General features: G+C 56.4%; 2 protein-coding genes across 2 annotated transcripts in view; both read right to left on the bottom strand.

The window, feature by feature from the left end:
• The window catches only part of F10 (coagulation factor X), a 17768-nt gene extending 10847 nt beyond the window's left edge, over positions 1–6921 (bottom strand). Inside the window, exons 1-3 of the mRNA XM_008583048.1 lie at positions 6848–6921; positions 2627–2787; positions 257–281 (exon numbers count right to left, since the gene is read on the bottom strand). Coding sequence (XP_008581270.1) covers positions 257–281; positions 2627–2787; positions 6848–6917 — 256 coding nt within the window. The 5' untranslated portion in view covers positions 6918–6921. The remainder of the gene's footprint in view (positions 1–256; positions 282–2626; positions 2788–6847) is intronic.
• A 4008-nt stretch (positions 6922–10929) lies between these two features.
• Positions 10930–11896, bottom strand: part of F7 (coagulation factor VII (serum prothrombin conversion accelerator)) — a 12717-nt gene continuing 11750 nt past the window's right edge. Inside the window, exon 10 of the mRNA XM_008583049.1 lies at positions 10930–11525. Coding sequence (XP_008581271.1) covers positions 10930–11525 — 596 coding nt within the window. The remainder of the gene's footprint in view (positions 11526–11896) is intronic.

The following is an 11896-nucleotide window of genomic DNA, read 5'->3' as shown; positions in this document are numbered from 1 at the left end:
GAAAAAAAAAAAAAAAAAAAAAAAAAAAAAAAAAAAAAAAAAAAAAAAAAAAACTAGAATTAGTATAAAATGACTATAAAAAACTACTTTACAAGAACTATTCTGCAAACGCCCAGAGGAGAAAAGTTTTAAATAAGATTTAAACAGGAGTGGAAAGGAAATTCAGGAAGTATTTTCAAAATTCAAATACAATCTCTCCCAATTTAAATATCCTAGTGAACTCCTCTCACTTAAGATTAAAAGAGAAACATCTCACCTGTGTGTTTATTCCAGAATTCATTCTAAAAGGAAAAAAGATTTGAAAATACATTAGGAAAAACAGAGACATTTTACATTAATAACAACCATAATCCACTAACTCAACCTGAATAGGATATTTTCCTCATTGTACGGCTTTACCACAGTTTGTTTATCCATTCACCCAACCAAGGACATTTATGTTATTTCCAGTTTTGGGAATTTTGAATAGAGTTGCTATAAACATTTATTTACAGGTTTTTATGGGAAAATAAGCTTTCATTTCCCTGGGGTAAATACCCAGGAATACTGAGCCATATAGTAACTTTATAGGAAACTGTCAAACTGTTTTTCAAAGTGGTCGTGCCATTTTACATTCTGACAAGGAGTTTATAAATGTTCTAATAGGCTAATAGGCTTTTTAAAAAAAACATGAATGGATGTAGAATTTTGTCAAAATTTTTTTCTGCAACAATTGATATGATTATGTGAATTTTATTTTTTTAACTGTTAATATGGTTGCTTACATTGTTGATAATCAAATATCGAGCCAGCCTTTAGTCCATTTGGCCAAAGGGCTCATTATCTGAGGGTGATAACAGATGCATGTGCGGTTGACTCAAGTCACTTCCAGGAACTCCCTGACAAGCTTAGTGAGGATCTGGGCTGTGGTCTAAAGTGGAAGGCTTTCAAAAGCTTTTGTCACACAGGTATCAACAATCTTGTGAGTTTCTTCAGTTCCGAAGAGGTTAGTTTCTGGCAATTTCACTTCCAGGGTTCTCTTGAGCTCTTCAACCAGGCTGATTCTCCAGAACGGTGGGGTAAAGTCAGTCTCATAGGTTTGGGCTCTGAGCCATCTGGATGGCAGGGGACATTGCAACCACCTCCGATGTGCTTCACCACCTGTGACCTAATCTTCTCCTTGATTTCAGTGAAGATCATAACAGTCTGCACGGGCCATGCAGTGCTCACGGGTGGTGAACCCAGAGTGGTGAGTGAAATCAGTCCTCTCATTCCAGAACTGGCATCCACTTCATAAACCAGTCAGTACCACTAACCATACCGCTGGGCACCTTACAGGAGAGTTCGGGAGCAATTCTTCTGTGTCTGTGTGTGGCTATAGCTGCATCTAGCCACGTATACGTACATCTCTCCAGCTTGTTGTTGCAGGAGGCTCGGCCGCAGCTAGCCTGGGATGACGCTTCTCACGGGTGTTTCCACGTCTAGAATCCCAACTCTCCCAAGAAACTTCTGATCTATGTGTTGTTAGAGGCGACGATACACTTCCTCCTCAGAAACCATTCAGGACCCAGTCCATGTCTGGCTGACGACACCGCGTCCTTGTCCCTGAGGCTGAAGTGATGCTGAGGTGACACAGGGAAGCCGCACCGGCAGCGCCACTTCCTAGGAGGACGCTCCGCTCCCTGCTCCTGGGTTTTGCAGGATCCTCCTGAACTCCAGGGACGTCTCCCCTGGGCGGTTTACTGCCTTGAATAAATCTTCCTAGCTCATAATTCCTTCAATCGGCCATGACTCGCAGCTTGACACTAGTCCCGGAAGGTCACAGAAGATGACGTGGGTCAGGTGGTTCCGGGCTGCCGGGTGAAGCTGTGCCCTGTGGGTCCCCAGCGGCCCTCGCGGTTTCCATTTGCGTCCGCTGTCGTGTGTCGTCGGTGTGGCTGGAAGCAGCCACGCGGGCTGACTTAGCCGTTTCTCTGCGAGCTCCGGCTTGGCCACTTCTCGGCTACTTTCTTGTGTTTCGCTCGTTCTTGTCAGCGTGGGCTCTCAGCCGTCCACTTTCACCTCAGCCCGCGCCCCACGGCCGCCCTCCCTGAGGCCTGAGGAGACGGCCACGAGGCCTGTCAGCCATTTCCTGGATGGCTCCTGAAGCCCCGCCTCCTCAACGGGAGGGGTCGGGCACTTTCCGCGCGCTGCTGCTTCTGCGCAGGCGCGATGCCGGGTTGGGGGGGCCGGTGTCAGTCGTGCTCCTCATGCTGCGCAGGCGCAAGGCTGGGTTGGGGGGGTGCAGCGAGGGTCCTGTGCTTCTGCTGCGCAGGCGCAAGGCTGGGTTGGGGGGGGTGCAGCGAGGGTCCTGTGCTTCTGCTGCGCAGGCGCGGTGCGAGCCCCGTGCAGGCGGCGTCCCTTCTGCACCTGCGCGCCCAGCCCGCTGTTCTCGTAAGGTGGCATAGGAGTGTGGTCGCCCCTAAGCCCTCCACGTGCGGCCTGGGAGGCGCTGGCCGAGGCCCCGAGTCGTTTTTTTCTAAATTAACAGTTCAATTTTAAGTTGATATCACAACACTTGCACAAGTTCTCATCCCCCAGCCCACCTGGGGGCGTCCGACCCTCAGTTTACCCAGAAGGCCAGGATGCCCGCCCCCAGCGTGCTCACCGTCCTCTCCTTGTCCTCGAAGACTTCCCGGGCCTCCTCGTAGGAGCACATCTCTTCCAGGCACTCTCTCTCTAGGTTTCCTTTCTTGAGCTCTTCTAAAAATGAGTTCGCCCTCCTGGCCCTCACCAGCACGTGGTTGGCCCGCTCCCGGCTGAGGAACACTGGAGAAGAACGACACGGGGTTGGAAGTGCCCGTCCCCTCCCTGGTGTCCCCACCGCAGTGTCCTGTCACCTTCACACGTGCACCCGGCCCTGGCAGGCCCTGGTTCCAGCCTCCACACCCTTCTCCAGGGAAGGCACTGCACCCCTGCTTGGCCACTGCCCTTGCCGTGGCTCCAGCTGCGGCTCCAGCTGCGCCCTCCAGCTGCCCACCCTGCAGGGTCTGCACTGAGGGAGCTTGTGGTCCTGCTTCCACCCTGACCTGCGACAAGTACGGTTTATGTCGAGCCCCAGGACACACGAATTTAAAACAAGTTTCAAGAAATAGTACTTACTACATTCTCTATTTGATTCTGTTCTATTTCATTAAGGAACATCAAATTGATTTTGAGACTCACAAATGAGTCATGACCTGCCAGTTAAAATGCCCTGGACCAGAGCATGTCTGTGTCCCCTCTGCGATGTGTGTCTGTGGCCATGTTGTCCCCACCTCCCTGCCTGTGCCTCTCTCTTCCACTCGCCTGCTCCTCTTCCTCGAATTCACAGGCAGCTGGCTGTTCAGGCTGCGTTCAAGGAAGGCCAAGGGCCCGCCGCAGCCGTCCAGCTGTCTCTGTACCTCGCTTCCTTTTCTGTCCTAACTGGTATCCGAACGGGAGCAGCCCCGAAGTTACTCTGAACCAGTTAGGGTTCTGGGGGCTGTGCAATTTGTGAATCGTTCTTTGCTCAATGAAACTATTACACTTAATTCGTCTGAAGCTTTTCTTTCTTTCTTTTTTTTTTTTTTTTGTCTTTTTCGTGACTGGTTAGGGGATTGCCCGCACCGCGCTCAGCCAGCGAGCACACCGGCCAGTCCTATATAGGATCCGAACCCGCAGCGGGAGTGTCACTGTGCTCCCAGCGCCGCACTCTCCCAAGTGCGCCACGGGGCTGGCCCTGAAGCTTTTCCTTTTTTTTTTTTTTTTCCTTTTTGTCTTTTTTTCGTGTCCGGCAACGGACCGCAACCCTCAGTGTCGCGCCTGTACCGGACCGGGACCAGCAACGGGATCGCAACCCTCAGTGTCGCACCCGCACCCCGCTCAGCCAGTGAGCGGGAACCGGTCTGTATGTGGGATCCGAACCCTCGGCGGGAGCGCCGCTGTGCTCCCAAGCGGTGCACTGTAGCAGTGCGCCACGGGGCCGGCCCTGAAGCTTTTCTTTTTAACGATTGTGATATGAGAGACCCTCAGATTCTTTTCTTGGTCCTCTGTACCCGCTGAAGAATTCAGAGTCCGACCATAATGAAGATGACTGTTGGGTCCCTCCGGCCTTGCACATGGGCTGCTTCTCTGGGGCCAGACTGATGTCCCTCGAGTTTTCTTTCTGCTGCCTGGAACCCCAGAGATGGTTCACAGACCTGCTGCAAGGGTCAGTCCCCACTCGGCCAGGGCCTGAGGCTCTCACTGCCTCTGATCAGTCCCTCATTGTTCCTCTGACCCCTTAGAGCAACTTGTCATTCTATGACGGCAGCCCACACCCCTGTTCCCTCTGGTATCCATCCCTGAGCTTCCCCCCAGGCTGTCCCACCACCAAGAATTCGCTCCTTCTCTGCAGACTCCGTCCAATTCCTGTCTCTTCCCATCTCCCTAAAGCCCGCTCTCACCTCTTTCCACCCGGTGGGCATTCAGTAGTGCCTGCAAGTGTGAGCTGGACTGCAATGGGGACGAGGGGGATATAGGTGAGGGGCACGGGGGTGGAAGGGATGATGCCTAAGGAAGCAAGAGCCACCTGAGGCCACAGCTTCCCACCGGCCTTGGCATGGAACCCAGGATCTCCCCAAGGCCAGGCCTCCTGGGCCTCATCACCCCGAACTCTCCCCTTCACGCTCTCTCTGCCACACCGGTCCCCTTGCTGTCCTTGACTGTGCCCAACACTCTCACACCCCAGGGCCTTTGTACTGCCCTGTCCCCTATCTGGAGATTCTTACCCCAGATACCCACATGGCTCACCCTCCCAATATCCCTTTGAGAGGCTCTCCCTGACAACCCAATCTAAAGTCACCTGCTACCCATAGGTCTCTGAACCCCTCCCCCTGAGTGGTTTCTCTTTGTGGCACTTAACCACTCTCTGACCTTATATATTGACTTATTGCTATTCCCCTCAACTGGAATGTGACCCCATGACAAAGTGACTTAGCCTGTGGTCACAGCCATGTCCCCAGTGCTGGGGGCATAGTAGGTGCTTCATAATTACTTGTTGAAGGAAGGAAGGAAGGACTGAGCAACTGGCCTGGCCTCTAGGCTGAGCCCTCTGGACCTTATTTTAGGCACTTTTAATGGCTGTTATTGTGAGGTCATATGAATTCTTCAGTAAAATCAAGCAGATGCAGCATTGGCCATAGCCATGCTTCCTGATGTTAGTAAAACTGAGATTGGCAATTCGAAATTAAAACATGCTGAGGTTTTGATACACTTGTCTTAAGAAATTAAAGAAACACCCAAAACCCTGATATGAAGTGCCTAGATTTTCAGATGTTTGTCATGTGAGTTTTGTTTAGTTGTGTGCATTTGTTTTTCCAGTTACTGTCTGGCACATTGCAGTCCTCAAACATGTGGTTATCTTTGTTGCACTGGAAAAGTCAGTAATTCATAGTCAGCAATTGCATCTGAGCAATTTTTTACCAGTAAGCAATATTTTACCAGTAAGCAATATTTTCAGTCAATAAGGTCAGGACTCAGGAAGAGTGGATTTAAACTTGCTGAATAGAAGCACAGAAACTTGAGCCATAGAGCTTCCATGATTGCTAATTGTCCTAGTCGAAAGGCTAGCACCGTGCGTGCTGTGCATATTCTGATTTTATTAAAATGAATAGTTGGACTACAAAAACCACTGGCAGTACAGGGTTGAATTCATGTCCTTTCCAGGGCCTCAGAATGTGACCTTGCTTGGAAACAGGCTTTTCGCAGATGTAGTTAGTTAAGAAGAGGTCACACTGGAGCAGGTGACCATCAGCACCCATGCTCACTCACCGGCCAGGCGGGCATTGACCCCTGGCGCAGGTGCAGGGCCTGGTGCTTCCAGGAGGGCCCAGGGCTGCTGTGGGGGAGTGTGGCCTGAGGGGCAGCAAGGGCGGCTGGTGGGATGGAGGCTGGGGAGGAGGACGGGGGTGCTGAGGCTGGGACTGAGAGACAATTATGTGGGTTACCTGGAGCTAGAGCGTCAGGGGCACTCACGAGGAAAGGGAAACCCCAGGAAGGAAAAGGGCTCAGGTCAACTTGGTTCTGAGACAGTCAGGCTCATTAGGGTCTCCCTCCCACCCACTCACCAGGGTCTCTCTCCCACCCCGTCACCAGGGTCTCCCCCCCACGTCCCCTATGAGGGTCTCCCCCTCTCTGATTTCTCTCCACTCCTCCTCTTCCTCCCGCACACTCTGGTCTCCCGTGTGCTCCTCAGCGCCCCCGACCACCCACTCTGTCCAGGATGCAACAAGCCCCGGGGTCCCTGTCTCCCGTCCCCCTGCTAGACGTGCCTCTGCCTCCTGTGCTGTCTCCCAACTCTGCCCTGCGCCCCAATTTCTGGGCCTCTTCTTTTGTGCAGGGCCTGGGGTCCTGGATGGCCCTGACACCCCCTCTGTCTGGAGATTCTGTCTGGCCTTGCCTGTGCAGCCCGAGGGCAGTAGCCCTGGTGTCTGTCAGTCTCCTTCCTGCCTGTGACCCCCCTGTGCCCGCCAGCTTGCCTCGGCTCTGCCTCTGCCTGCCACCCCCACAGCATCCTCGGTCTCCCGTCTCCGTCTCTGTCTCTTTCTCCCTCCTTCCTCTCTCTTGCTCTCTCTGTCCTTGTGTTTTTGTCTCTTTTTGACCTCTGGCCCACCCCTCTGACTCTCACAGGGGACATCGCTGGCCCTAAGGACACCCTTGGCTGGGAAGACCAAGCCCTGCCATCTCACGCCAGCCTTCAAAGGCACCGGGGCCCCCACCATGCGGCCGCCGAGATTCAAGGGCATCCCCGCTCGCGTCCGCCCTCGTCCGCCCTCGTCCCCTCCTCCCCTGGGCTGGCTGTGCAGCCTGAAGGGCGAGGGGCACCTACCGCTTCCCCCGGGCAGCAGGAGGCCGGCCAGGGAGGCGCTGAGCAGGACGAGGGGCAGTGGGCTCGCCATGGTGTGGCTGAGGACAGGCCGCCGGGGCAAGGTACACTCACCCGGAGCTCCCAGGGTGGCTGCTGTCCTCTGATTGGAGCCTGGGCCTGCCGGTGAGGCCAGGGGCAGTGACCACCGGGAGAGCGGTCCCTCTGGCCCCGCCTTCCCCCGGCAGAGCTGGTGGCCGGGGAGGTCCCAGCCGAACCTCGTCCTCACAGTGACGGCGTCCAGCAGGGCCAGCTGCGGCCGTGGGAACCTTCTGCTCGAGGAGAGAATAGCAACGTCACTGTGCGCTCCTTCCGCGGTTTTCAGATGTTCACGTCTGACTCTCATTTGGTCCTTACAACCACGATGTATCACTTTCCCAGAACAGAAAACTGAGGTTTAGAGAGAGGTGGAGCGTGAGCGGAGGCCGGCGCGGGTCCATGGGGATTGAGCCAGGACTCTTCGCCCGGCGCCCGGCTTTGGAACGGTCCTTCCGCTCAGGGCTGCTGTCCAGGTGGAATCGGCCAGAACAGAAAACTGAGGTTTAGAGAGAGGTGGAGCGTGAGCGGAGGCCGGCGCGGGTCCACGTGGGGATTGAGCCAGGACTCTTCGCCCGGCGCCCGGCTTTGGAACGGTCCTTCCGCTCAGGGCTGCTGTCCAGGTGGAATCGGGGCGCCTGGATGCAGGTGGCTCCTTGTCACACAAGAACGTGGTCCCTGTACTGTCTCCTGCTTGTCAGGCTTGTCCCTGCCCCCACTGACTCCAGACTCAGCGACTTGGGGACGTGGAGGTGTCTTATGAAACTTCTGTGCCCATGAGGCTCTTACACACACTCTGGAAGGGTGGGAGGCCCTTCCCCAGCGTGCCTGGAGGGACTGCTCTGGCAGGGGAAGCCCCCTCCTGATCTGCCATCCACAGGTCAGGGTGAACCGAGGCTGAGAGGGCCTCTGCAAGGAGGGGCCGGTGGGCGAAGGCTCTCAGCCCCCATGGCTGACCGTGGACGTGGACACAGGTGTGGGGTCCCGGGCATCCCTGGGACGATGGCTGCACATCACTCGCTGTGTAGGTGGGCCGGGCTAGCGGGACAAGCGCACCCTGAGCTGTCAGTGGCTTATCACAGTAAAGCTCATTTGTCACTGACGCGCAGTCCAGGGGTCAGCCGGGGAGGGAAGGAGGCCGCTTGGACACTGAAGGGCCAGGATTGGGGGTCCTGCTGCTGGGCTTGTCACTGCTGGGTTTGGGGCTGGGAAATATGGGGGTGCCCAGGGACAGTTGTTTAATACTGACAGCCTCTGTGGGATGTGTGGAAACTCACCTCTGGTTCTTATCCGTGAAAATCCCAGAACTAGGCTCTGCAAAGTGGCAGCTGTTTATTGTCCAATAAACATGTGGCCCTGGGAGTTGAGACCAGGGAAGGGTGAGTTAATTCAGGTCTGTGACAGCGGAAAGCACCTCACCTCCCAGGCGTGTCCCCATGCTGGCCATGCGGCACTGTGGGAGAGGTATGTGTGCGCAGAGTGGGGTGCAGACCAAGTACTCTCCGAGCCCAGAAACCTCAGGCCCCCGAGCTTCTTGGCTGAACAGCCAGAGGAGTCGCTGGGATGTTGACACGAGGGTCTTGGGAAGAAAAGACCAAATATCAGCCTGCGTGGCAAGTGCTCTGCCATCTGCGTGCTGGTGGCCGGGAGTGGGGCTCCTGACACCTTGTGCTCACTGCTGCCACATGCCACGTCGGGCCTGGCAGATTATTCCATTGTGTGGCCACTTGCACGTGGCCTCATGAGCACAGGGATTGTGCTGGTGTAGGGGGTGCCTGGCACACTGCAGGTGCTCAGCAAACACCACCCATGGGTACCTCACTGGGTGGTTGCTGCAAGCACCAGGCAGTGCACACAGTCTGGGCCTTGGAAAGGGGCCCGCATGGCGATGCAGCAGTTGGAGCTGGGCTCCTGCCTCCCCTGGTTTCTCTGTGCCATGGTGTCACCTCAGGGCAGCCCGGTGTGTGGAGAGACCCGACCTGTGTGAGTGTGGAGGATGAGATGCTCATGGCAGACACACAGTCTCTGCGACCGAAGCCGAGGGGCAGCGCTGGCCTTGCGGGCAGGCCCCTTCTCTGCCTCCTTCCACCCTGGCCTGGGCCTAGGTGGCCATGGCCCCACTGTACTCCACCCCACCACTCACAGAAAGCAGGGCTGACCCACCATAGCTGGCACACCCCATATCTAGCACGTCAGCTCTCAGGGGTCCCCCAGACCCTCAATGAGGCCTCTCAGGGGCACCTGGCACCCAACTCACGGCAGCACTGTGAGGTGGGTGCCTGCGTTGACCACTGACGGTTGGGGAAACTGAGGCCAGGCCAGTACTCTTCTCAGGACCCTACGTAGCCCCCCTTGTTTCTTCCTTAGGCAGGTCGGGTGGCTCCCGGCCTGCCCCCTAGCCCCATCCCCGCTTCCTCCCAGGAGGAGGGGTCCTGCCAAATTTCATATCCAAGAAGCTAGAGCAGCTTCCAGAGACTCAGTGTGTCTCGGTTGCAGAATTTCCCCCCAAATCTCTGAGGCATCTGTATGTTTACGTAGATGACAGGCCTTGGGCCCTCCCAGCCTCGTTCTACCTGCACTGATTTCATCCTCACGACAGGCATTGAGTGGGCTCCCATTCTAGAGATGAGGAAACCGAGGTGCAGTGACTCAGTCAGGGTCAGACTCTCAATACAGGAGGCCCAACCCTCGTTGGCTCCATGGCTTGGGGAGATTGTTAGGAACACAGTCTGGCCAGCGTGTCCTGAAACCGAGAACGTTAGGCTGTGGGTCAGGTGGTCTTTGTGGCCAGACGGTCTCTGTCACAATGTGGACGAGAAATAAACTAATAGGTGCATTCCAGGGTGGCCTGGATCTAGCCCTCGGCCACAGTGTGCAGACCCTGGGTCGACTCTAAAGTAAAGGTTGATTTGTTGTCACCAAGATCAGCTCTTGGCGCCCACCTCACAGTTGAGCACCACTTGTGCCCCAGGACCACCAAATTTGTCAACTCCCGACTTCTCTGTATGTTTGAGTCTCACTCTTCCCCACAGAGGCCAAGTGGTGGCCTTAGGTCAATCACCCTTGGGACTTGACAAGAGGGTAGCAGGCAGGATCCTTCCCACATGGATCCAGCCCTTCCAGGCAGGACCTGGGAACCTGCATTTAGTGATGTGTCCCTGGTGATTCCAGGCAGGAGCCCCTGGGCCTCTTTGAGAAACATCCTTGACAAGGGCCTTGGGCGTAGAGAACACCCAACCGCACAGGGTCCTGGGAGGTACAGACTTAAAACACCCAGGGATTTGGTTTTTAAAAAACAGCCCCCGTGTAAGCTCAATTCAGTGACACTGATAATTGTGAAAGACAAGAGCCTCTCAGGTGGGTGACAGCAAGGACTCACTTAACCAGATAGCGGACAGCCTGATGGACAGCAGACACAGCCAGGCAGCGGGAGGAGTCAGTGTTTACTGTGAGCCAAGGAAGCAGCCGGCCGCGTGTGCTGTCATGTTACGTTCAAAATACACATACAGGAGGATCTGGAAGGATATCCACCGAAATGCATGGAAGGCGCTTCTGATTGGTCTAAAATGAATGAAATACTCGCATAGGAAAGAAAAACCGAAAGTTGACAAGAGCCTTCAGAAGACAGCCTGCGTCGACGCGTGCTTCCGTGTGCGCGTGCACACACGTGTGTGCGTGCCTTGACTGTCTCCAGCAGCGAAGACAGAACAGCCCGACCATCAGCAGGGCACATGCAAGCTGGGCTGGGGCAGATGGGCAGGGGAGGCTGGGGTCTCGTCCCCAGGGTCTGTCTGCCTCAGTCTCTCACCTTCCTGTCCCTCTCAGCCTGTCCCTTATTAGTCTCTGGGTCTCGGGTCTCTCCGAGTCTCTGTTAGTGCACCCTCTCTCCCTCTCCCAGTCTCTACCTCCCTCTCTCCCACCCCCACCCCAGGAGGGGGTCTGGTGCCAGGACAACTCTCTGCAGCAGCGGCTGTCCGGCTGCGGGGCAGGGCTGGGGCTGACACGCGGTGCTAGGGGAGGGGGGCTCGCAGGAGGGGGCCTGGGCGCAGCTCCGAGTCCATGAGCCTGCTCAGCCACTCCACATACTGGGAGACCCGGGTGTACACCCCGAAGTGGCCTGCAGCCGCACAGCCCTTGCCCCAGCTGACGATGCCCGTCAGGTACCACGTGCCCCGGTAGCGGGTGGCGTGGGGGCCGCCACTGTCCCCCTTGCAGGCGTCCTTGCTGCCATCTGGGTAGCCAGCGCAGAACATGTTCTCCGTGACACGGGGGGAGTCGCTGCCCTTCTCCGACTGCTCCTCGCAGTCCTGGGTCATCAGCCGGGGCACCTCAATGGACATGAGCTCCAGGGCCGTGGCGCCCCGGTCCAGCAGCTGGCCCCAGCCGGTGACCCGCGAGAAGCGGATGTAGGCCAGCGTCCTCTCGGAGAATGTCCTCTCGGGCAGACACATGGGCACCACATGGTCAGTGAGGGCCACGGGCCGTTGCAGGCGGAGCAGGGCGATGTCGTGGTCCGTCATGCCCTGGACATAGCGGTCGGGGATGATGACCTGCACCACCTGCCGCTCCTGCTCGTCTCCGTCCTTCTCGCTGAGGTTGTGCTCGCCTGGCAGGAAGCCGAAACGCTCATGGCATGTCCCCCTGTGCCCGGCCTCACCCTGCCTCGCCCCTCTCGCCCATTTCTGGGTCTGGAGCCTCTTCTGGGACCAGGCAGGGCCTGCATGTGACCCCCAGGGTGGCCAGGCTGAGCCCCCCTGGTAACAGCTGGTAACAGTGGGCCACGTGGGAGGGTGTGAGCTGGGGCTGAATCGGGAGCCTGGGGTGTTGAAGGCCAGTGAGGAAGGGGCGTCAGCCTGGGGCCGCTGTGGGTGGAGGGGAGGAGAGGGCCCCCAAACGCTCCAGCTCTTCCCAGACCAGGCCCGACCTTCCTTGGTGTCTTTTTCTTGCCCATAAACCCAGCAGAAGAGGCCCTGCCCC

Source organism: Galeopterus variegatus, unplaced genomic scaffold, assembly GCF_000696425.1.
Source record: "Galeopterus variegatus unplaced genomic scaffold, G_variegatus-3.0.2 Scaffold2812, whole genome shotgun sequence".
NCBI lineage: Eukaryota > Metazoa > Chordata > Mammalia > Dermoptera > Cynocephalidae > Galeopterus > Galeopterus variegatus.
This window is presented reverse-complemented; position numbering and strand designations above follow the sequence as displayed.